The sequence below is a fragment of the Chiloscyllium punctatum genome, chromosome 11 (genome assembly GCF_047496795.1).
Source record: "Chiloscyllium punctatum isolate Juve2018m chromosome 11, sChiPun1.3, whole genome shotgun sequence".
NCBI lineage: Eukaryota > Metazoa > Chordata > Chondrichthyes > Orectolobiformes > Hemiscylliidae > Chiloscyllium > Chiloscyllium punctatum.
This window is the reverse complement of record NC_092749.1, coordinates 93676723-93704184: the sequence shown is the minus strand read 5'-3', so window position 1 is coordinate 93704184 and position 27462 is coordinate 93676723. Positions and strand designations below refer to the sequence as shown.

At 38.8% G+C, this 27462-nt stretch overlaps 1 protein-coding gene across 1 annotated transcript in view; it reads right to left on the bottom strand.

Annotated features, from left to right (window-relative positions):
- Positions 1-27462, bottom strand: part of abhd12 (abhydrolase domain containing 12, lysophospholipase) — a 145767-nt gene that overhangs the window by 16801 nt on the left and 101504 nt on the right. The window contains exons 9-12 of the mRNA XM_072581299.1: positions 23848-23885; positions 19366-19445; positions 7883-7965; positions 2829-2907 (exon numbers count right to left, since the gene is read on the bottom strand). Of these exons, the coding sequence (XP_072437400.1) occupies positions 2829-2907; positions 7883-7965; positions 19366-19445; positions 23848-23885 (280 nt within the window). The remainder of the gene's footprint in view (positions 1-2828; positions 2908-7882; positions 7966-19365; positions 19446-23847; positions 23886-27462) is intronic.

The following is a 27462-nucleotide window of genomic DNA, read 5'->3' as shown; positions in this document are numbered from 1 at the left end:
AAAATTTCAAATGTGCAATTTTTTTCCCCCCCCAAGGTTGCTCAAAGCAGCACCTTGGAGATTAATGTTCAATTCCTGGAAACTCTAATCTTGGAAAGTTAGCAATCCCAGTCCTAAGGTATTTCCCATAATTGGAAACATGAAGGGCAGTGCTGTGACCCCACTGAGGCTTGGGGACGGTTTGGACTTATCATTGATAAATGTTAACAGTGGGGGAAAGAGGGTTAATTGATGGGAAAACAAAAAGACCTGTGACGTAAGTTGGAGGTGGGCAGAGCTCTATGGCACACATTGATGTCTTGAAACTTGAGGTCCCGCTCAGAATCCTGATCCCTGCTCAGGAAACCAAGTTGGGGCAAAGGATGTCAGACCTCCAGCAAACCTTGCCTGATGCCATGTTTCCAAATCAATTGTTCTGCTTAGGAGAACAAGGCAGATTACCAGGACGACAACAGAAATGTTTTAGGAATGACCTCAAAGTATCCTTGAGATCAGCAACCATTCTGTCCCCCTCCACAACTCATGGGAGTCTCTGAATTATGACTAACCAAAATGGAGGTAGTTTATTTGGGAAGAAACTAAACAGATTAAGAGATTTCAATAGGAACATACACAGGTTAAGTCAAAGATTGGACAGCACCTCATTAACCTCCAAACACCTCATCAAGCTGACTTTTCAGCACTACCTATCCCACATATGACAGAAAGTGCAGATCATGCATTGGGTTTAACAGCCATTTCAGAACCCATTAGGCTGGTCTGGAAGGAAGTATTCCGTGATCCCAAGGGACTGTTCAAAGTAATACTTATCTGTGGATCCATTCTAATTAATCTCCGTAGTAGTTATTTTAATCAACCTGTTGAGACATATTAGGGCAGACCACATGGGACTTGAACACTACTACTGCACCACTAGTACTTTTAAACTCTTTTTTAAATGTCTTCAAAGTATTTCATTCTTGCAAAGATTGGCAACTTTTTGCTTTATAGCTGAGGAAAAGCTAGTGTTTTGGATAAGAATACTACTTCGAAATGACTGAAGATCAGTACGACTCAGGCAAAACAGATGCTCTGAATGGTGACTAGTTCCAGTAGATGAGGCTTGCCAAATGGTAATGAACTAAAAATAGCTACAAAATAAAAACCGAAAGAAAAGCAGATGCTTTAAATCAGAAGCAAAAACAGAAATTGCTGGAAAAGCTCAGCAGGTCTGGCAGCACCTGTGAAGTATCAGTTAACCTTCCTCAGAACTGATGGTACCTGGGAAAATGTCAGTTTATTTGCAGGAGATAGGGTGGGAGGAGGGGGCAAGGAGCAAACAATAAGTGAGGATAGAGCCCAAACATAGGGAAGAGCCGCTGGATAGACAAAGTAGCAGGTGACAATCTAGCTAGGAGTGTGAATAACTATTAATGGCCAGCAATTAGTAGTGCATAATGGTACACTAAGATAAGGCCTGATGTGTGGGGTAGGAGGCTTGAATTTGGGAGAATTCAGGCCGTAAAATTATTGAACTCTATATTCAGTCTAGAGGGATGCAGGGTCTCCAAGTGAAAAGTTAGCTATTCACCCTCCTGGCCAGATTGTTATCCACTCCTTTGTCTGTCCAACTGCTCTTCCCTCTCTTTGGGGTCTACCCCCCCATCATTTATACTCTTATCCTATCTTCTGCACATAGACGAACATTTTCCTAGCTACCATCAGTTCTGAGGAAAGGTCACCAGATAAACTGATTTATCTTTGCAGATGCTGCCAGACCTGCTGAGTTTTTCCAGCAATCTTTTATTAAAAATAGCTCTGGCTGTCTTAATTTTGTGTAACTGCAATTGAAGGAAATTATTCTAATTGTTTATACTGTAAATAATTTTATTTTGATAAATATTTTTCTTTGCTTTTCCTTTTGGAAATAATTCTGATTTCAGCTACGCATGTGCAAATAGCAACTTAATTAACTGGCATAAAAATATATTTTGAGATTAAAATAAGAATAAACTTAAAAATATGCATTTCACAACTTCCCCGAGCACATTACAGCCAAGTATTATTGAAATATGGTCAATGTTGTAATGGACGTTATGAACCAGCTCCCACAAACAGTAATATGATAATGAGCAGAACATTGTGGAGAACTTCCTTGCTCTTCTTCAAATATTAGCACAGGAGTTGTTTTAAAATCTTTCACCTGACATGCAGATATGATTAGAGTTCAACATTTCATCCAAAAATGGCACTTTCAATTGTGCAACGCTGCTCACTGTTACATTGGAGAATGTCATGCTGGATTACATGCTCAGTGAGAACAGAAGTCACAAGCTTGTAACTCAGAAGCGTGTGTGTTACCACCAAGTCACAGTTGACACCAGATTAATATCAGGAACCATATTCTAAGCCTAGAAAGATTTAATGATTGTTATAAAAAACTTCATTCAAATGATACATTGTGATGAAGGTACAAACTGAAGGTTTCAATGCTTCAACAAGGTGCAGCTAGTTCTTTTATAACACAGTGGTCGCGTTCACATGCAACCCTGCATTAGGCATGGACTGGTTGGACCAAAGAGTCTGTTTCCATTGCTGTAGGACTCTATGATTCTATAGAAAAATCATACTTTAGAAACAGTGCTTAAAGTGTTGGCGATGTAATCGCATTACAGCCAACACACAATTCAAAAGTTTGTGCTTTAGAAGCAATGTCCCCAATTCGTCAATCACGCTACAGCTAACTCACGCTAATGAAATGGGTGTTATAGGGAACAAGCTGTATCAAATACAAAACTGGTCACAAGTTCATTCAACTACTGGAAGTTAGACTTGCGTGCATGACTCACCTTTCTTCCCAGGTGAAAGGGGATGACGGCATCATCTTCAGCATGAAGAATCAGCAATGGACAGGTGATATGCTGCACACTAAAGGAGGAAAATTAGCAGAATGGCAGTTGGCACATTCGAGCAGAAGAGTCACAAAAAGAGCATATAGTTAAAGGACTAAAGAGAACATCAGATCCTTTTGTTTTTGTTTGGTTTTAAATAGCCCTTTAAATGCCAAATTCAAAATGGAGGTGACACCTTCTTTCAAAGTCAGAAAGTCTTCTTGATGTAAGCTGCCAAGTTTAATGTTTCCATTGCTTGGTTAAGGGAAGGTGACTTTCCATAATCTCATTTGAATTAGCTGAGAGGGAAGAAAAGGTCAATGCATTTCGATCAATATAACAACCAGTTTTAAGGTGTTGAGAATGAAATTCTTACTGAAGGGTGAAGTGACCCTAACTAGACAATGACCTTAAATTCAATGATACTTCCATGCTAAATCCACCCAACCACTGTCATCATTATCATAGCATGGGACTTCTAAATTTAAGACTAATTCCTTACTATTATCTCCTCTCTAGTTCCCATTTACCATCAGATTTTATCCCTGTCTGACAACATTGAAAATAAACCACAGCTTTGATGTCATATTTGACTGAATGAACACCTGATGATTTTTATCTTTATAAGATGGGCCAATTTTGCTCCTGGTCAAGCAATATCTCGATTTAGAATTCTCATCCAATTTGGCAAATCCCTCCAAAGCCTCAACACTTGCTATAATTAATTCCCTCCAACCCTCTAAATTTTGAGATACCTACACTCATCTCATTCTGGCTTTTTGAGTAACTCAACTTAAATCACCCCACAACTGATGGCTGCATCTTCATATGTCTAAGATCACTTTCAAGAATTTATTTGCTGTACTGCTTTGCCTCAATTCCTCCTTAAAATCTACCTCTGACAAACTCTGATCAACTAACTTATTATTTCTAATGTGACTTGTCGTTACATTTTCCTTTTAAAGTTCCTATCAAGTGCAATGGAATGGTGCTATATAACATAAATACAACTTGTTGTTTATTTCTCTCGTATGGTTTAATCTGTTGACATTCTGCCTTTCAAAACTAGTTACTATCCTCTAACAGGAGTATTAAAAAGTAGCTAGTTATATGCATCAAAGTGTTGCGAAATTGGGTACAGTAATTGTAGATTGAGACACAGGAAGTTAGAATTTGGTGTTTGTAAAATTGTAAAAGTGGAAACATTGCATGGTCCCTTTGAAAGATGGTGCTTTTTTTTTCCCTTGCTTAGAATTAAAATGGATGTCTGTGTACACCTTTAAGGGTTGCGGGAACAGACAGCACCTGAATTAGAATATTTTGTATCAAAAGGCCATACAGTTAGCAGGCTATGCTGCAGTTTTCAAATCAAGACAAGTTCTTTTTAAGTTTAGCCAATCAATTTAAACTAGACACCTAGATACCACAAACCTATTAAATTTACATCTGATTGTTTTAACAAGATTGGATGAATCCTATGTAAGAAATATTGCTATGTTATCAAGTGTATAAAAGAGAGCAGTTGGAGAAAGACCCAAGAGCTACCTGCCATCTGCCAGAGCTGATACTCCTTAGCTCTCAAAAAAATCAACTCTTACAGTCATGTAACAGAGAAAGCATCATCTAAAACAATAATGGTACCAACACCAGAAAAAGATTTTCCTGACAGAGGAATCAGAAGAAGTGTTCCTGACAGAAGACTCCATGGAAAAGGCATAGAATCTTCTGGAAGACACATAACTTGGCTATACTTTTGGGAGACTAAATTCTACTTTTTTGTCTATAAATAGGACTTATATTTATTGGAATAGCATACAATTGGAATCTTATTTTATTCAGGAATAGTTAGTTAAGGGATATATTTGGTTTGTTAATATTTTAGTTAATTTGCTCACTGTTAGAGTTAGATAAATAAATTGTTACTTGGTGATTTTAAAAGTGAATGTCAGGGATTAACTTATTTAACCACTGGAAGTTGCTGAAGAGCCGGTTACACCACTTTTCACATTTTATAGATTATCGGCGAGGTGCTCCTTTTTGGTTGTTTCAATTCTAGCTTTCAGAGGGAGAGGGGTCAACCTTCGAATTGTTACAAATCAAAGGTATCAGTTTTGAAAACTGAAAAATAAATGTATCCATGTCAAGTAGGACAAATGATAATTAGCTTTTCTCTCTTTCTCAGGGTGGCTTGTTTTGTGTAATCATGAATTAAGCTAACCAAAATTAAGGTCACATTTAACTGCTGGAGTTTTGCTTCTATTTAATTCACAAATTAAATAGAACTGTTCAGAGTTTTCTCACAAATAAGACTAAGTTTAAAGAGCAACAGAGTTATAAATTGAATGCGCTACACAACATCAAAAAAATGGTGGGGCAGGGGTGTAGAGGGATATCATGATGTACTAGCTTACCCCAAAACAGACTGGATTAAGAGGGAGGGGCAGAGTAGTTGTGGTGTATTTTGCTTTGACAGTGGTGGGATAGGGCCAAGGAACACACTAAGCGCTCCCAGAAATATTCTGATGCTTTACAAGATGACAATCTTTATTTGTATGCATTATTTGAATTTAACTTTGGATGACTGGGTTTCCCAAGTAACAGGAGAATGGGCAGCTAAACCAAGAAAAAGCAATGTTAGGTACTTACCCTGCCACTTACCTGCTCAATTCAGCATGCCTATCTGGGTAATCTTCCTCAATTGGAAACCACCCAGAATCCCTCTAATCACCAAATCTTCCCACAAAGGCCTTTATCCAGCCACCACCCCTTCCACTCTGAGTTGCCTGACTGCATATCTACCAAGCTGTCGACTCTCTTCTTTCAAACCTCTGACTTCCCACCCCACTGTCCAAGGTCTTTGATTCTGTACCCAAAGCTTTTTAACACATTACTCCAGGTGCAGACTTAGTACACACATGAACAAGTTAAAACAACACAGTTGTATCTGAGAACATTGGTTCATGGATCCTCCCTTCCAGCAAGTTAAAATCCAACATTCGAGTCTAGCTTTGACCTACCATTTAGAAATTAAGTTGATATCAACAGTGACAAGCTGTGTAAAACAATAAAAGCTTCAATAAAATCAGCCTGTGTTGAGATAATAATGCTTTACCAATATTGATTATATCCAGTCAGAACAAACAAAGACAAACTCGAATTAGAAAATGATCATCGGTCATCTTGTTGGAAAGACTGACAAAGATTTCAGGTCAAAAACCAAGGAAAATACATTGAGTCCAAAAGAACACAAAGTATTCTTTACAGTCATAGAAAATCAAACTAATCAAGCATAATCAGCAGGACCTCATGAAAGGGAAATTATGCCTGAATAACTTGAGTTTTTCAAGGAATCACTGGAGAGAGGTGGGCCAGCAGATGCATTGTATTTGGACTTCCCTTATATTTAACAAGGTACCCCGCAAGACCTGAAAGTCTAAGGACCCCTTAGCATTGGAGTAGCAAATTAACATGTGGAGATAACTGGCTACTGGGCAGGAGACAGCAAATGGGGATAAGGAGTACTATTTCAGGTTGGTTGGTAACCTGTAACCTGTGTTTCCACAGGGATCAGTGCTGGCAGTTTAAAATATATATTAATGACTTAGAGAAAGGAAGCAAATGGACTGTAGTCAAATTTGCAGATGGGAAAAATAAGTGAAAAGACAGGTTGCAAGAAGGATACAAAGAGGGAGACATTGCTCAGCTAATTAAGTGGGCAAAAAGTTGCCAAATGTGGGAAAGTGTGAAATTGTTCATTTTGGAAGGAAAAACAAAAGAACAGTATTATTTAAATGGAGATTGCAGCAAAGTGCAAAATAAAGAGACCAGAGGATACTTGCACAAGAAACATAAAGCTAGCAGATAATCAAGGCGATTAATGGAATGCTTGCCCTTATTTCAAGGAGATTGGAAGATAAGAATAGGAAAGTCTTACTGCAACTAAATCAGGTGCCAGTGAGACCACATCTGGAGTAATGAGAGCAGTTTTTGGTTCCTTATTTAAAGGGGAGAGATTAATTCCTTAAACACAGTTCAGAGAAGGTTCACTGAGACAATCCCTGGAATAATAGGGATTGTCTTATGAGCAAAGGTAAGATGACACTAGGCCAATTGTAAGCTAAGAACATTCACTCAACAACTTTTGTTAGGGAAGAAAATAAAAAGTTACGGATATAGATTGAGAATGTAAAAAGAAAATCAAAGGAGAACTCAATAAGCAAAAATCTTCAACCATCTGGTGTCTCAGTTAGATTAGGGGTAAGGAACAGTTATAGACTCAGATGTAGAGGTTACCTAGATAATTTTGTGTTCTGTCACAGGAAAATAGAAAATGAAATTAATTTTTAGAATAGAAAACATTTCTAGGCTAATACTTCAAATTAGGCTTTAAACATAAGAGAACACCCACTAACTTTACCTAATTTAGATAAATAATAAATTACATATACAGGGAAATGATAATGCATGAGAAATCATTTTAATCAGAATTTCAGCAGAATATTTTGTGTCCACAGGATATCCTAAAAAGCTCTTTACAGTTTATGTACTTTGAACCACAGCCATTGCTGCAATGCATGAACAGTGTCAGCCAACTTACACACAGCAACATCTTGCAAACAATATGCTCTTCTACGAATTGAATAATTTCCAATCTGATGGGGCAAGAGGGCCTTAGTTTGACATCTTATCCTCACTTATGACAGTACAACTCTCTTTAGTACTGCAGTGAAGTATCAGTCTAAATCATGCAAACAAATTTGGGAATAGGGTCCACAACCTTGACTTAGAGGAGCGCTGTCAACTAAAGCCAAAGCTAATGCCAAATGTAATAATTTTCCCATTGGTACTAAATGCATCAACATTGCAATACATCAATTAAAATCAGACTGGTTATGATGGAAACTCACATATCATATTGTGTATAAACATGTATAAACAGTGGTACAAATGGCTAAATTAAAAGAAATACAATTATTGCATTAAAATACTTTTTGAAAAAAAAACTGACTTACTTCTCATCACTTGGGAAGATGATACCACTCTCAGTGATTGGATCTAGGAAGAACCAGTCAAAGCCAGGTAGGTATCTATAGACCTGAAACATCAACAATCAATAAAAAGAAAGGTCAGAAATCTGCAGTCCACATGTTCCATCATCTTCCGATATTGTCAGAGCACTTACTCTTTCTACATCATTTGTAAGAGGTTGATTACCATGAGAAGTCCAAAAATTATTACTGCTGATTCATACAAGTACAAGGCACTAGATGACCAATGCTGATCTAGTTTTTAATCATCCCCAAATTTCTGCATTCTGGTTTACTTTGCTCTTTCCCTTCTCTTCCCTTCATTTCCAATGATTATATTCTCATTTCAGTTTTAGAATGTTCACCTCTTCTTTAAAAAATTATTCACAGGGATGAGGGCCTCACTGGCTAGGCCGCATTTATTGTCCATCCTTAATTGCCCCAAGGGCAGCTGAGAGTCTGAACTCACTTAGATGTACAGCACGGAAACAGACCCTTCGGTCCAACACATCTAGGCAGACTGGATATCCTAAATATATCTAGTCACATTAGCCAGCACTTAGCGCATATCCCTCCAAACCCTTCCTCTTCATATACCCATCCAGCTGCCTTTTAAATGTTGCAATTGTACCAGCCTCTACAACTTCCTCGGGCAACACATTCCATCCATGCACCACCCTCTTTGTGAAACAGTTGCCCCTTTTAAATCTTTCCCCTCTCACTCTCAACCTGTGCCCTCTAGTTCTGGACTCCCCACCCCAAGGAAAAGACCTTGTCTATTTACCCTATCCACATCCCTCATGATTTTATAAACCTCTAGAAGGTAATTCCTCAGTCTCTGATGCTCCAGGGAAAAACAGCCCCAGCCATTTCAGCTCTCCCTATAGCTCAAACCCTCCAACTCTGGCAATATCCTTGTAGATCTTTTCTGAACCCTTTCAAGTTTCACAACATCCCTCTGGTAAGACAGAGTTGGACACAATATTCCAAAAGCAGCCTAACCAATGTCCTGTACAGCCAAAACATGACCTCCCAACTCCTATACTCAATGCTCTAACCAATAAAGGAACGTCTTCTTCACTATCCTATCTACTTTCAAGGAACTATGAACCTACACTCCAAGGTCTCTTTGCTCCGTAACACTCCCCAGGACCTTATCATTAAATGTATAGATCCTGCCCTGATTTGCCTTTCCAAAATGCAGCACCCACACTTATCTAAATTAAACTCCATCTGCCACTCCTCAGTCCATTGGCCCATCTGATCAAGATCCTGTTGTACTTTGAGGTAGCCTTCTCTGCTGTCCATTACACTTCCAATGTTGGTGTCATCTGCAAACTTACTGACTATACCTCCTATGTTCACATCCAAATCATTTATATAAAATGATGAAAAGCAGTGGACCCAGTATCGATCCTTGTGGCACACCACTGGTCACAGGCCTCCAGTCTGAAAAGCAACCCTCCACCACCACCCTCTGCCTTCTACCTTCAAGCCAGTTCTGTATCCAAATGACTAATTCTCCCTGTATTCCATGTGATTTAACTTTGCTAACCAGTCTACCATGAGGAATCTTGTCAAAGACCTTCCTAAAGTCCATATAGATTATGTCTATCACTTTGCCCTCATTAATCCTCTTCGTTACCCCTTTTAAAAAAAACTCAAGCTAGGGAGCCATAATTTCTCACGCACAAAGTCATGTTAATAACCTTTAATCAGCCCTTGCCTTTCCAAATACATGTAAACCCTGTCCCTCAGGATTCACTCCAACAACTTGCCCAATCACTGATGTCAAGCTCACCAGTCTATAGTTCCCTAGCTTTTCCTTATGACCTTTTTAAAAAAAAGCACTATGTTAGCCCATCTCCAGTCTTCTGACACCTCACTCGTGACTATCGATGACTCTAATATTGCAGCAAGGGGCCTAGCAATCACTTCCCTAGCTTCCCACAGAGTTCTATAGGTTACACTATCAGGTCCTGGGGGATTTAACCACTTTTATGTGTTAAGACATCCAGCACCACCTCCTCTGTAATATGAGCATTTTAAGACGTCATCATCTATTTCCCCACATTCTATATCTTCCATGTCCATCTCCACAGCAAACACTGATACAAAATACTTGTTTAGTATCTCCCCAACCTCCTGCAGTTCCACACACTGGTTGTCTTGCTGATCTTTGAGGGTCTCTATTCTCTCCTGAGTTACCCTTTTGTCCTCAATGTATTTATAAAATACCTTTGGATTCTCCTTAATCCAACTTGCCACAGCTATTGTGGGCCAGTTGGCAGTTTCTTTCCCTAAAGGATATATGAGTGTACCAAATGGGTTTATTCAACAATAGATTCACGGTTACTATTTGACTCAATTTCAAATTTTTATTGAATTCAAATTTCACCATCTGCCAAGGGAGGATTCAAACACTGGTCCCCAGAACTTCACTTGGGTCTCTGGATTGACAGTTCAGCCACATTACCACTAGACCATATCTATCCCTCTTGATGATCTTGTACCATCAGCTGCCCTCTCCCAACTTGTGTTTTGGGCTGCTGCACAAAATACCTTATCGTTAAATTTTATTTTTGCAGGAGTCAACATGAAAGACCTTAGAGGGAAACAAGGAAGTCAGAGCTCAAAGCAAATACTGAGGGGCAAATAGTAGAGAGAAACAGACTGGAGAGATTCATTACGCAAATCTTTTGTCATATGCTTTCAGCTCAAATCAAAATATTTGTATACAAGTTTACATATAATATCAAGTGAACAATCAATTTAAACTAACAAGTTGCCAAAACAGTTTACAATCAACAACTGGCTTCAGATGAATATACATAATACCAAGAAACAACACTGAAGCATGTGAAAATACTTAGCCCATGAGAGAATTGTTGGGACACAAGATTAGACATAGGAACTCTGCAGACCCACCCTGCATATCAAGAGAACGGCCAAAATAAATTGGTGAATCATGCAAGTCATTGGCTTCTCCTCAACACAAGCTTGGTAGGAATCAACAGTTCACATTCATGATATTCTGACAGATCCCAGAACATCAAGAGCTTCAGGCTTTTGGATTTGCTGCTTTATGTTTTGCAAATAAACTCAGGCCTCACCAGTGTTATTTGAGAAATGATTGTTGTGCTGGTCTCTCTTCAAACATTGGCTTAATATTTTGGTTTCCACATGAATACTGGAACAAAGTGATAAGGAAGATTGATGAAGGCAGAGCGATGGATGCTGTCTATATAGATTTCAGCAAAGCGTTTGACAAGGTTCCGCATGGTACACTGGTTAGCGAGATTAGATCACATGGAATAGAGAGAGCGTCAGTCATTTGGATACAAGACTGACTTGAAAGAAGATGACAGAGGGTGGTGGGAGAGGGCTGCTCTTTGGACTTGAGACCTGTGGTCAGCGGTGTGCTGCAAGATTCAGTGCTGGGTCCACTGATTTTGGTCATTTATATAAATAATTTGAATGGGAATACAAGAGGTACGATTACTAAGTTTGCAGATGACACCAAATAGGTGGTGTACTTAACAGTGGAAGGTTATCATCTTGGTACAATAGGGTCTTGTCAGGTGGGCCAATAGGCCAAGGAATGGTAGGTGGAGTTGAATCTAGATAAATGAGAGGTATTGCATTTTGGTAAGGCAAATCAGGGTAGCGCTCACACACTTAATAGTAAGGTCCTGGAGAGTGTTGCCGAATAAAGAGATCTTGGGTTCAGGTACAGGTTCATAGTTCCTTGAAAGTGGAGTCGCAAGCAGACAGGGTAACAAAGGGAGCATTTGGCATGCTTGCTTTTATTCGTCAGAGCACTGAGTATAGGAGTTGCGATGTCATGTTGTATCTGTACAGGATTTTGGTTAGACCATTTTTGGAAAACTGCATTCAATTCTAGTCTCCCTGCTATAGGAAACATGTTGTGAAACCTGAAAGGGTTCAGAAAATATTTACAAGCATGTGACCAGTTTTGGAGGGTTTGAGCTATAAGGGGAGGCTCAATATGCTGGGGCTATTTTCTCTGGAGCGAAGACTTAAGGGTGACCTTATAGAGGTTTATAAAATCATGAGGGGCATGGATAGAGTGAATAGCCAAGGTCTTTTTCCCTCAAGTATAGGGGAATCCAAAACCATAGGGAAAGATATTAAAAGGGACCTAAGGGGCAACTTTTTCATGTAGAGGGTGGTGGTATATGGAATGAGCTGCCAGAGGAAGTGGAAGTTGGTATAATTACAACATTTAAAAGGCTACATTATTTAAATGGATACATTATTGGATGAATAAAAAGTGTTGAGAGAGATATTGGCCAAACACTGGTAAATGGGACTAGATTAATTTAGGATATCTGGTCAGCATAGACCAATTGGGCCAAAGAGTCTGTTTCTATGCTGTACAACTCTACTATTACAAGAAAATCAGGCTTTTACTTAATCTATACTGCAGGTTAGCACCTGTGAGACACTATTATCACATCAAATATTACGTTGCACAGGTCAACCTAGATAATCCACTCAAATCACAAGACGTTGTTTAAATCAATGGTTTTCTGACTCAGGCAAGAAATGAACTAAAATCAAATATTCCTGTAACTTACTGGAAGTTTTTACAGTGCCCAAGAACCAATAACATTATTCAACTCAAAGCACAAATTCAGTTTTTAATAAATTTGTGCATAATCTCAGAGGAACATAGCAAATTGCAACAGAACAGATCAATAGGGCATGGCAATGGCTTGGTAGAATTATTACTAGACTATCAATCCAGAGATTCAGGCCATGTTCTGGAGACAAAGGTTCAAATTTTGCTACGGAATTTGACTTCAATAAACATCTGGAATTACCAGTCCAATGATGACTATGAAACAGTTGCCGATTGCCAGGAAAAGTCCATCTGGTTCTTTCATGTCCTTCAGGGAAAGAAGTTGACTGTCCTTTCCTGGTCAGTCTTACATGCGACTCCACTGCCCTCTGGGCAATAAGGGATGAGCAATAAACATCAGCCAAGCCAGCAACACCCACATATCATGACTTTGTTTTTTAAAAAATGATGCCAACATGACTGTCAATATGAAAAGTGGTGTTGAGGGTTGGGAGACAAGGTGTTTATTCCTTACTCCATAGTTGCAATCGCACAACCAGAATGACAAATTCAACAAGCTCAAAATCATAATGTAGATTACATACAAGGTGTTTCAGTACACTGCAAATTTTGGCTTTTCTTCCCACTTCCCCTTCCCCTTCCCCATCCCCATCCCCCACCCCCTGCCAAATGGTACAAAATTGTCTTGTCGTTTCCCAAAATCAGAAATTAATTTCCTTGAGAAAATTAGAAAGCTGTCCTGCAAAGATTTAAGTGCTACTTTCATCACTGTTTTTCAGTTTCTCCCGTTTTATATGGGATTGCCAAAATACTGGTTAATTGCCCTTTTGTCTTCAGTCACTGCGCAGGTTCATAGCTCCTTGAAAGTGGAGTCGCAGGTAGATAGGATCGTGAAGGCGGCGTTTGGTATGCTTTCCTTTATTGGTCAGAGTATTGAGTGCAGGAGTTGGGAGGTCATGTTGCAGTTGTCCAGGACATTGGTTAGGCCAGTTGTTGACATATTCTGTGCATTTCTGGTCTCCTTTCTATCAGAAAGATGTTGCGAAACTTGAAAGGGTTCAGAAAAGATTTACAAGGATGTTGCCAGGGTTGGAGGATTTGAGCTACAGGGAGAGGTTGAATAGGCTAGGGTTGTTTTCCCTGGAGCATCGGAGGCTGAGGGATGACATTATAGAGGTTTATAAAATCATGAGTGGCACAGATAGGATAAATAGGCAAAGTCTTTTTGCTGGGGTGAGGGAGTCCAGAACTACAGGGCATAGGTTTAGGGCGAGAGGGGAAAGATATAAAAGAGACCAAAAGGGGCAACTTTTTCACGTAGTGAGTGGTACATGTATGGAATGAGCTAGCAGAGCAAGTGGTGGAGGCTAGTACAATTGCAACATTTAAAAGGCATCTGGATGTGTATATGAATAGGAGGGGTTTGGAGGGATATGGGCCAGGTGCTGGCAGGTGGGAATAGATTGGGTTGGATATCTGATCGGCATGGACGAGTTGGACCGAAGGGTCTGTTTCTGTGCTGAACATCTCTAGGACTCATTCCTTATCCAATCCCACAATTAACTTTGTTATTTAGTGCAGCTTCGCATCTGATCCTTGGCCATCCTCTTCACCTCCTTCCTGGCAGTCCCATCTCCAGCATTTGCCTCACAACTTGCCCTCTTCCTCTCTTTATCCACCATGGATGACCATACCATTTTAAATCATCAACTACTTTCGTCACTACTTTTATAATCTATCTGATCAGGGTTCATAGCCACAAAAATTAATAGCTGCCATCTGTTGCCATTAAAAAGAAAACACAGAAACCTGATTAACCTAAATATTTTATTACCATTAAATTAATACATCTAATACTTTCGGTGATCATGCAGGATTCATGGTGGAATAAGATAGATAACTAATTAAAGCAAGAGGCATGAACTAAGCAACTTTAACTGCTAATGGTATCTCTGCTGCAAAATTAAAGCTACTGAATGTTTCATTACAGATATTAACATATGATTCAGAGTGATTCACTCTAGGGACTGAAAAGACTCCAGCTAACTGCCCCTGAAAGTCAGTTACATCTTTAATATTTTTAGAAGTTATTAACCATAACTCAAATTAAGTACTGGTTATAGGATTTTTCCTTGTGTTAAGGTATTAAATATTGCAAAATAGGATTATTGTGAAGCCTTCAGCAATTGTAACAAATGTCATATATAAAACCTCAAGGCAATAAAATATCCCTGTTACACTAGAGCATTTTAAGAATTTGATGGCAGGTTGTATATGATATTAGAAAACTGGACCAAAAGCTTGGTCAAAGAGGAGCATTTATTAGAACATGTTAAAAAGAAGTGGTAAAGAAATTTAGGGAATACATGTCTGAGCTTAGGGCCTAGATAGCTGCAGGCCATTGACTTGAAATCAATTTCCTTGACAAACCAAGAAAAAGAATCACACAGTGCACTTTATTTCCAGCTTTTTTAAACACTTATTAGTTATTCGCATATTGGAGATAGACAAAAAGGCTTGTGATAGTGAAAGTCAAAAATCAAACAGTTGTTTTCTAATTAGCATTAGAAGGTGATGTACAGTGAAAATATAAATATGGATGACCAATGACAGAAGTATGAGGGCAGGGTGATTGAATATGGGATGTGTACAGACCCTCCTGAAATGTATGCAACTAGCTTTGGAAGACCTTTAGATCTTCAGTTCAGATGTAAAGTAAATTTGACTTGGGTCTTTAAATGGAAGAAATAGAGTCCATCTTTCAGAGTTTAACAGAAAGTTAAAGATATTGATTTCTGCTACTCAGGTTTCCAGAAGACTGAGTAGTTTATTCTGTTAGAAGGTTTCTTCTTTATCAAGGAGACAGACTTTTTTTTAAACTACTACAGGTGGTGAGGGAATGAATAAGAGTGTAAACATACTTGACCTCATCCTCTAGGACAAAATTAGGACTACAGATGCTGGAGATCAGAGTCAAAGAGTGCGATGCTAGAAAAGCACAGCCGGTCAGGCAGCACGAAAGGAACAGGAGAGTCGATGTTTCATGCATAAGCTCTTCATCGGATTCCTAATGAAAAGCTTCTGCTTTGAAACGTCAGATGCTAATACTTTTCCAGCACCACACTCTTCAACTTTGATATCATTTTCCCCAATCTGTCTGCTGAAGACGCATCTGTCCATGACAGTACTGGTAGGAGTGACCACTGAACAAGTCCTTGTGCAGATGAAGCTCCATCTTCACAATAAAAAACCCGTAGCATGCTGTACAAAATTACAGCCATGTTAAATGAGAGATTTCAAACAGATCTAACAACTTGAGAGTAAGGATCCATGAGACACTGTTAGCCATCAGCAACATTATTCCAACACAATCTGCAATCTCATGGCCCAGCATAACGCCCTCACTACCATTACCATAAAGCCAGGGGGTCAACCTTGATTCAATGAAGAGTCTGGACAGTATCCCAGGAGCTGCAGCTAAAAACAAGGCATTAACATGATGCAATAACAGTACAGGTTTAACTGTACACCCAACAGCATAATTAGCAAGTGATAGATACAGCTAAGCAATTCCACAACCAACAAATCACAATTAAGCTCTGTTATCCTGCCCCGTCTAGTCATGAACAATGATAGACAACTCAGCTCACTGGAGGTGGGAGCTGAACAAATATCCCTCATTCTCATGTTGGGGGAAGCATGTGCAACAACTGAGATCTCAGCATCCTCCAAAGGTCCCCAGCTTCACAGATGCCAGTGTACAGCTAATTAAATTCACTCCACATGAAACCTAGAAAAACCTCGAGGCACAAGATACTACAATAGCTATGGACCCTGACAATATTCCAGTAATAGCACTGAAGACCTGTGGTGCAGAACCTGCTGCACTCATAGGGAAAAAGTGAGGACTGCAGATGCTGGAGTACTAGAGTTGAAAAATGTGGTGTTGGAAAAACACAGCAAGCCAGGTAGCATCCAAGGAGCAGGAGAATCGACGTTTCGGGCATAAGCCCATTACAGCCTTGGTTCAAATATGGACCAAAAGAGCTAAACTCCAGAGGGGAAGTGAGGGCGATTGCCCTTTCAAATCAAAAGCTGCATTTGACAACAAGCAACATTAGATAAACTGGAGTCAATGGAAATTAGGTGAAAATTCTCCATTGGTTGAAGTCAGATCTAGCACAAAGAAGATGGTTATAGTTGCTTGAAGTCAGTTACCTAAGTTCCAGGACATCACTATAGGAGTTCTCCAGGTGAACGTTCTTTCCTCCATAAAGTTATGTGGATATTTGCTAATGATTGCACAATGTTCAGCACTATTCACAACACCTTATATACTGAAACAGCCCATGTCCAAATGCAGCAAGACCTGGACAATATGCAAGCATGGGCTAACAACTGGCAAGTAACATTTCTGCCACCTTAATGCCAGGCAATGATCACTTCTAACAAGACAGAATCTAACCATTGTCTTTTGACATGCAATGGTATTGTCATCATTGAATCCCCATCAACATCCGGAGGGTTGTGATTTGCCAAAAACTGGACTGGACTGACCTGGTCAATATTGTGGTTATAACAACAGGTCAGAAACAGGGAAGTCTGCAGAGGGTAACTCATCTCATGAGTCTCCAAAGCCTGCCCACAATTTACAAGACAGGCAGGCAGGAGGCTAGAATAACACAGCAAGCCAGGCCACATCAGGTGGTGGAGAAGTTGACGTCTCAGGTGTAACCCTTCTTCAGGACCCAAAACACCTGAAACATCAACTTCTCTACTTCCTGATGCCTCCTGGCTTGCTGTGTTCTTCCAGCCTCCTGCCTGTCTATTTTGGATTCCAACATCCCGCAGTTTTTTTTGTCCCTCACCACGATTTACAAGACAACTGTGATGGAATACTCCGCACTTGCCATGATGTGTAGTTCCAATAATACAAGAAGTTTGACTTCTTCCACAGGATAAAGCAGCCTGCTTTGATGACTACCACATTCATAACCTTCAAAATGTACTTGCCCCACTACCAATACAGTAACAGTACACCATTTTCAAGATGCACTGCAAACATTCACTAAGACTTCTTAGAAATCATATTCCAAACTTTTGACCATACCATCTGGAATGATGGTGGCTGCAGGTGTACAAGAACATCACTGCCATCAAATTACTCTTAAAGTCACATACCATCCTCACTTGTAAATATATCACCATTCCTTTGCTGTCACTGGATTAAAATCCTGGCATTCCATCCCTAAAAGCACTATGAGTATATCTACACCAGGTGGACTGCCATGATTCAAGTAGTCAGCTCATCACCAGTAACTCAAGAGCAATTAGGGAAAAACAACAAATGCTTCCCCAGACAGCAACACCCACATCGAAGAAAAAAAATCATAATAGCGCAGCAATGGGGTAACATTATCAATGATGCCACAAATCCTGATTGTGCCGACCATTTCTAAATACCTCAGCCAGAGATATTATCTTCCTAATCTTCCCCTCCTTTGAAATGGGTATCCACTTATTGCTGCCAAATCGCAGTTCCATTTGAAGCTCTTACCTACAGCCCACTGTATTAGCATACCACATGTCTTTGCACACATGAATTCCAAATCCACTTTAAACTATCCTCTGTCTAATCCTTCCTATTCCTGCAGTGGGAGTCGGTTTAACTCAGTTGGTTGCTTTGCAATTCAGAATGACACCAAGAGCATGGATTCAATTCCTCCACTGGCTGAGATTACCAACGAATTCTCCTCAGCCTCTCCACTGTCCGAGGCATACTGACTCTCAGGTTAGACCACCACCAAGTCATCCCACTCTAATGAACGCACAGCCCTATGGTATGACAAGATCATGGCAACTTTATCTTAGCTTTATGCTGATACTGTTCCTTATTCTAATGCAATTTGTCTCTGCCCGTCCTCTCTGCACATCATTTCTTCTCTCTGACATTTTATCTTGGTGTTTTTTCCCTGCTAAACCCAATTAAATCCACCTCCATGGCTGTGGTTAACCTTCCCATGAGAATATTGGTTTCAGCTTTGTTGAGCAGCAATCCATTCATATTGGCCAAAAGCGGACACAATACTGTAGCTGAGGCCTAGCTAGTAATTTATAATAAATTTTAGAAATTCCTCAAATTTGCACTCAATGACTCTATAAAGTCAAGGATCCAAGATGCTTTAATCAGCTTAATCAATGACACTTCATAAGCCAAGCTAACACTGGTTCTGAAATAAAAGTAACAAATATGACTGGAAAAGACCAGTGAGTCTTTGATATTACACAGTAATTTTGATAGACAACAGTATAAACGATGCGATCAAATGGCACAGGTGACTGGATATGCATTATGTAATCCAATTTCAGCTTCAGTGGTCTGATGATTCTTCCTTCCACAGTCATGGGTGGGCATTCTCAGGCCAAAGCATGTCACCTTCTATGTTTGCCCTCTTAGGCATTCCCGATTTCCTTTGCACAATCGTTGGCAATTGTGCTTTTAGAATTCTGACATTAAAGCCTTAAATTCATCAATGAACCTCTACTGCAGCCATTTCGTTCAAAAATATCCTTGATCAGTCATTACACTTGAAGTTGGGTGAGAAGTCAAATTTTGTTATTGTGATACCTTGGAATGCTTCATTACATTAAAGACACAATATAAATGCATATCACTGTTAGAGTGTTGTGAACAAGTTTATCTGAAATCAGTATAACTTACATTTACAGTGCTTTTCTTACAAGAGGTACAATACACCACAGTGATGAGCAGTGATTTATTCTGATGGCAGAAAAAATGTACTAGTTTCATGCTCTAATATAATATAATCTAGAACATTATTTAAAATAACAAGACCCCTACCAGTGAAAAAGGGTGGCTTTTGGCTTCCTCCCGAATGTTAGTGAAAGGAGATTCCAAAATTAAGGCATCTGGAGGGGTGTCTAAGAATGAAAAACAGCCATATGTAACAAAATTAGAACCACATAAAATAGCATTTTAAAGTCTCTATGCAATATATTGAAAGCTAAATAAAAGTTATTGGCTGTACATTTCTCTCAGCACCATGTGAAACCAACATCTTCAAACAGTGGAGTTCAGAATGTTTAGTGTTATATATTACAAAAGGGATGGCTAAAGTGATTGGTTAAGTGTGTGCCACAAATCTTTTTCAGTGCTCAATATATTACATGAATCTGGTTTTATGGCCCTTCTGCTGTCATTATATCATACAGATGGTCGTACAATATTTGAAATGATTTTAGACTTCTACACTTGCCCCCTCACCCTACCCAATAAACAAGTAGAAACAGATGCAGGCATTCGGCCTAGAGACTTTCTGGTCATTCAATTAGATTACGAATGCTCTGCATCTCAATTCTATTTGCCCGTCTTTGCCCTTATCCAACAAAATCTATTAACCCGCCTTAAAAACTTCAACTGACCAAACACCTGAGTAGTTGGGAGGAACAAGATCAACATGTCCATTACCTTTTGCGAGAATAACAGCTACCTGACTTCATTCTTACTTTGCATATCTTTCACGATAGCATAATATCCCTTTGAATTCCCTGTCAGGCACAATAGGTTAGCTACTATTTTAAAGGCCTCAGTTAGGTAACTCCTCATACCCTTCTGAACTTGGAGAATACAAACCAAGTTTATACTAACCTGTCCTGGTAACTTGATTCCTTTGCCAAGTCTTCATATCATTCTACATCGTTTATAATATTAAAATATCTTTCCCGAAGTTCAGTGCCAAGAACTGTAAATTGGGCAAGGTTTTGTACAATTGAAGCATAATTTCTGAAATTCCATGAGATGAAAGCCAAATTCGATTGGACTTCTGAATTTTTTGTACCCTTTATAATTTGTGCACACTTATATAATTTACTTACATGGGCACTTCGATTTTTGGTGCTTTCATCACTAATAGACATGGAAGTTGTGGGCGGGGGGAGGCGCGGTAGAAGAGAAAGAGTGCACGTATGTGTATGTTGAGTGTGAGCGACTGACAAAGAAAGAAAGACTTGTGCTAAGTATAACATGTGAATCATCGGTGTAGGTGGTTCCCATTTTGAAATGAGAAAAAACACAAGTGGTAATCCATGATAATGTGACAGTTTAACACACAAAAATTACACAATGATATCTTTAACACAATGAAAAAATGTTTAAATCCATAAAATTATTTGCCTTTAGCACCTGATACAAGAGTTCAACAGTCATTTTAGCTGTGGTATCACCATGAGTATACTACCACAAGAATTATATGTGCCAATTTAGGTTTCAGAATCATACCTCCACCACAAACCCTCCTTTTCACCCACATTTCTCTGCATGACCTGATGACAGTTTATACACTAATAGCTTCAATAGTAAAGATTTTCAGCATGATTTTACATTTGAAAATTACCATGGGCTTTAATGTTGTTCTTTTGGTCATGCAGGCAAGTACCACCACAAATCTAGCCTTCCACTTTCACCGAAACTGTTTTTGAAACCTTTCCACTCCACAATTTGACTGTCAGTCATCTCTAAATTCATACACATTTATGCATGTTATCAATCTGGCATAATAGATACGCTACTTTTTGCCATTTTCTAAAGAACGACTGAAAACTAGTAACTTTGGCATAGAGGTCTTTAGTCTGAGAAATCTTAGTCTTTTCCAAAAGACCAGTCAGTTTAATTCCATAAAGCAAATACCCCAACTGTTTATTGCTGGGAAAGTTATCTTGGCGCACTTAAGTGCTTAAAGACACAATGCATTTCTGGTGACAGTATCGATTGTGGCAATTTGAGGACACATTCTGTTACATGTTCAAGACAGTAATCAGTATTTGTTTGCATGGCCCATTTAATCTTGGGCATCTTCCTCAGGGCGAATTGCATCATCTTCTATTCTCACATCAATTCTTCATTCACATCAAATTCCCTCACTGCAGTACGGTCATTTGGTGAGTTGGAAGATATTAAAACTTTTAGTTTGAAACCAACTGCATACTCATATTTTTATTGCATAACTCATTTTTCTGTATTGCTCACGAAGAATCTACTTTATGTATTTATATATTAAACCCCAATGGATTTTCACAATACAGCCAGTAACACTTGCTCAATTCCTTGCATTCATCCATAAGACGTACAAAATGAGGTTGACGACTAATGTGAATAAAGCATGTTGCAGCTGACAAGGGGGTGGACCAAGGCATATAGAGCACATGCTAAAATCATAATTTTGGGGGCCAGAAAAATGTTTTTTTTTAAAACAATACCAGATCAACATACATGCCATGATCTATGGTCGTTAAATTGGCGGTGTGATCGTAAATATTGATTTCCAAACGCATCCTAAATTCTGTGGAAAAGTCATTAAATATGTTGACATCCATCTATAATAGTGCTGCAAATAGTGTGCCAATTATAAACCTGTCACGATATTGATCCAGTGAAAAAGCAGCATTTTTGTTGTGAATCACGTCATAAGGAGCTAGTACCAGCTGCGATTAGCTACTTTCGGTATTAAATTCTTCAGCCTAATATATGTTCCTTAGGAAATAAATACAACAGCATTGTTCAAAGAACAAGTTTAGAAGAGCCATAAACTGCCATTGCAGCCTTTGGTGTACGGCTATCAGACAAGACTTCAACAGCAGACACCATTATTGGGCATTGGATGATTTGGATAGAAACGGTGTGCAGGGATATAGGGAAAGGCAGGACATCAGCACGAGGGAACAGAACCAGTGTATGCACAATGGACTGAATGGCCTTATTCTGGCCTAATTTGGTCATGGTGATTCTTACTTCAGCTCATCAAATCTCGATTAGGTTGCAATCAGAATACTGACCTCTGTATTACAAATTTTACATTCAAGAGATTTACGAGGATGATACCAGGAAAGTCAGGAAATACTGAATCTAGGGTTTTTTCCTCTGACAAAGAAAAGATGGCCTGGTGAATTTCTTTAAAAGCTATGAATTGGCTCAATATTTTTGATGTTTAGAAGCTTTGAGTTGAAAACTAGAGGACAAATATGAGGTAGCAACTAATAAATGTAATCAAGAAATCAGAGAAACTTCTTAATTCAGAGAAGGTACAAATGTGGAACTTCCTGCCACATAGATGGTTAAGGCCATTTTCACAGATGCGAAATTAATATGCTGATGAGAAAGGGTTAAATAAATAGAACAGGATCTCATGTGGATCATAACATTAGCACAGACCTACTAGGATGAATAATCTGATTTTGTGCGATAAATTTGTTCAATGTAATTCTTTAGAACCATCGTTTCAGTCCCCAGATAAACAACCAGAATTGAATTTATTTTCTAGAATGCCAACTGTTCTTCCACTATCCTACTGTTGCTGTGATGCAAACAATATACTCCATTCACTGAACATTCAGAACCTTTTGAGCACCTTAAATAGGTAAATTGTTTTTACAGACTTTAAAATTGCAGCTGTAATTCCACACATCACCAGTGGATGTCTTCCAAGAGTACTGCACTAACGTTCCTCTCAACACATTTTTAAACAAGTAATGGCAATGTCTCTAATGAAAACAGTTACATCAAAGGATTAGCTTGATTTTATTTGAAAAGTGTGCTCTACCAGCTTTTTGACCGGCAATAGAAAGGTAAATGATTGCTATACAATTGCACGATTTTCAACTTGATTACTTAGCCCATAAGTTTTTCAGTGCAATCTTCACTGCAAAACAACCTTTGGGTTCAAACACATTGCTTGAATAAAATGTCATATTAAATACACAGAATTTACAACTCAATCTGGATTATTAATTTGAAATTAACAAGTAGAATGGGGGCAAGTAATTCAAATTAGCAGAAGCCACATGTAGAATTATTCTGAAGTATAGTTTTCACACAAGCACTTATAGGCATTGAACAGATTCATGGATAGAACAATTGAGAAGAAAGCTCCAGAATTAGTTAAGAGGCAACTGAATGTTACAATAGTGGGACAGTTCCTGAAAATTCATTTTTACCAAATGAACCACCATAGGTCTTCCTTACCTTGTGATTTTGCATGCAGCTATCAATGATTCAGAGGTATGTGGTGAGTCAAATAAGATTACCATTGCCAATCTTTGCTTTCGGACTTTCCATAGACTTTGGGTTTATAAGAATGTTGCAACTATGAACTTGATTAGCAAACTAATTTTTGTAACAAGTTGAGCAACATTAAATTAGTATGTAGCTTATTGATCTACTCATTTAAGAAAGCACAGGATTAATCTTTGCAATATTGATTGTTAGAATTATAAGAAATAAAAGGATTGTTGCAAGAACATAAGCAATAAGTTGGTTGAAGCATTTTACCTTTCACACTTAGATGCCGTACAACATTTGTAGCAACTCTGAAAAAGATGAGAAATTTTCTATTTCCAGCATGATGCAACATGGTTTAACAGAACCCAACAAAAGAAGAAGAAGAAAGGAATATCTTTCTTCAAGTTAGTACACAGCAGATATTCTATTTTCATTTGCGTACACTATCCCACTTATCAAAATTACTTAATTATTGAATTGCATAAATAGAAGATAAGATCACTTGTTGACCAATGTAACATAAGGTAAGAGTAAAATACTATAGATGCTCAAACTCAAAAAAAGAAATTCTCAGCAAGTCTGGCATTCTGTGGCAAGAGAAATAATAATGTTTCAGATGGATGATGTTTTGACAGAACTTGGAAACATTTGGAGAGTAACAGTTTTAAGCTAACCAAGTAGGGGTGGGAGGTCGTGTCGGAAAGGGAAGAAATATCAAGAAAAGGATCTAACATTGGTTTGAAGGTAGCAGAGACATTACAAAAGGATGGTGGTAAAAAGTAAAAGAAAATGGGAATTTTCTTTTGCATGACAGCCGATTGTGATAAATTTTGCTTTTCACACGTACGCCTCCTCTACACACAGTTTTGATCTTTTACTTCATTTGCATTTCCTCTGCCATGTTGCAGACTTCCTTTTGGTCATATCCTTAACTCTCTGGCTCTCTCTAATATAGGTGCTAGAATGTGTCTAAGGGATACCTCCTCTGTTAATTTCACCAATCTTCATGGAGTTGCACTCTTCAATTGCCTGTCGGAGCTTTCTGCTTTTGGTTTCAAGTTACCTTGCTTAAAAAGGTGCTACATCTTCAAGTTAATCCTGAATTCTGTCCAAAGACAGGTCCAACTCAAAGCAATAAGTCCTCCAGCACAGGTAAGGCAAGGAAGTAGAACCCACCACCTAAAATGAGATTGAAACTACGTGCTGTTGGTACCATTCTTATCCACACTTGTCATTTTAATCAAATGAGCTACCAATTTCCAAAGAGTCAGGGTCACTGCAGTAACGTATACTTTTACATATAAACTGTAGCCTGGAGCTGTGGATAGGGATGATAGAGGCTCCAATTTCCTTCCATCATATCACTGACTAGAAATTTTGGTATGTTGAAAGGATTAAACAAATTCATACTCAATCTGTTTCGTCATGTTAAGTATACACCTTCCTTGGCCAGAGTTTCTGGCTCATAGGCAGAAATGCTATCATTGTGCCATGAGACTTCTATCCTCAGCACTAAAGAATAATTGACATGAAACATTAACTGTTTGTCTCCACACATTTGCCAGAAACTGAAATACTCGGCATGTCCATTCACAATGTAACAAACTAGTTTAACCTGGTGTTTCACGGTCAAACTTAATTATTGGATGAATCTCTTTTCCCACAGATAACAAATATTACAGCCTCTCAAATCTATTGAATGCATTCTCAGTCTTGTTGTATTGACTGAGACAACACTGCATTAAGATACAAAAAACCTGTATTAAATATCACAATACTTAAAATAGGTTTTTAAAAAGTGATGTGTACAAATCAAATTAGTTACACTTCTTTGCTTTGTTTCTCTCAATCGTTTCCTCATTATAGTTGTCTACACTTCTAGTTGGTTTGTAGGGAATAAATCCCTAATCTGCTCCCTCCATTATTTTTAGCAATGAGGCAAAATGCACACAGAATTAGCTAATACCCATGAATGCACCTAGCAAAAGGAAGTAATCAATTAACAATAATGTTACAATGTAAATTGGTATTATCAAGTCACCTGACAAAAACATAGGATGAATTTGACTCCAACAGGTAGGATGACACTATGTTGAGGCACTGTAGCATAAAGGCACAGGAATGTAGCATTGTGCTTGGGATTCTCAACAATGCAACTTGGAAATCATTATTGTGCTGATAATTTCTGAACGACTGCATGGTCCAAACAAATAGTCAGTTCTTGTTATCCAGTGAACCATGGATCAGTGTACCCAGACCACATCCATTTTTATCTCAGTGTTTCGTCTTGCCTGCCTCAGTAAACCAATCATGCAGACCTTTGGAGATACAACTGCAGATACCACTCCAATGTATTATTTGAGGCAAGTCCACTTCCCAATCCTTCATAGATAATGAAGACTGAGGGAACACCAAACTTTGCCACCTTGAAGGGTAATGGCCACAATTATGAAGAAACACCTCCAAGCTTCCCTCCAAGACAAATTGCGGCATGGTCAAAATTTTGGAACTTCTTATCAAAGCGAGGTGGATGGGTGGACCTTCATCACAGGATGACCACAGCTCAAGCCCACTGCCAGCTTCTGAACATCAACCAGCATTGGCAATAAAATCTTAGCTTGCCAGAGTCATCTAGATACTCCAGCCTAAATTTTTATGAGTTTTCAAATTAGATCGTGCGCATTTCTTAAGGATTCTAAGATTTTTAGGCAAGACAGTATTGTATGCGCAAATTAGTAAAAGTACTTTAAACATAATTGTTTACCATTAAACCCATTGTTCTGATGCAGGTGAACAGAAAAAGCTAAATGAATATCATTTATACTGTTGCAAAAGTGTACCTTGCCATTTTAAAATGTGTTATTTTTATGGCAACCTAACACACTGATGGAATGCAGAAGGTGGAACAGGGAGCATAGAGTTCACAAAATAAGAAACGACAAAGCTGTCAGAGCACTTTTCAGCCAGTGACAAGTTACTCATAGTTACTTCTGAAGTTGGGATGAAGGGTCCTGACTGAAACATCCGCTCTCCTGATCCTTGGATGCTGCCTAACCTGCTGCATTTTTTCCAGTGCCACACTTTATCAACTCTCATTCTACACTTCTGTAAATGTGTTATCTTCAAATATTTTTGTCATCTTTGGACAGTGAATTCCAGATGTTTAACACTGTACTCCTTTCCATTTAAATTGTACAGCAGAGACCGGTGGCAGAACATATCCCCTGTAGTTCTAATAGGTCACTTCCAACTTTGAAGCACTCAGCAACTAGAACAAACATATTTATAACAGACTTTCAGAAAAATAGCCAAGACTTATGAACATACATAATTCCTCGATTATGATGGCACTGATATAATTTTTTTTAAAAAGCTCAAATTACTAACTCATGGGACACAGGCATCGCTGGCTAACTCAGCAATTATTGCCCATTCTTTAATTGCCCTCTAGGTGGTAGAGGAGAGCTGCCTTCTTGATCAACCATAGTCTCTGTGCTGTAAATGCACCCACAGAGTTATTAGAAAGGGACTTCTCAGGTTTTACTCAGCGGTAGTGAAAGAATAGCAATGTAGTCCCAAGTCAGGAAGGTGAACTTGCTCAGAGGAGAACTTGCAGGTGGTGCTACCTTCTGTTTCTAGATGATAGAGACTGCAGGTTTGGAAGGTGCTGTCAAATGCCTTGGTGGGTTGCTGCAGTCAATCTTGCAAATAGTACATATAACTGCCACTGTACATCTGTGATGGAAGAAGTGAACGTTTCAGGCAGTGGATGGAGTATGAATCACAGTATCAAGCATTTGGATGTTGTTAATGCTTCACCCATTTGGGCAAGCAAAGAACATTCCATCACACTCCTAATTTGTGCTGCGTTAATGGTGAATGGGC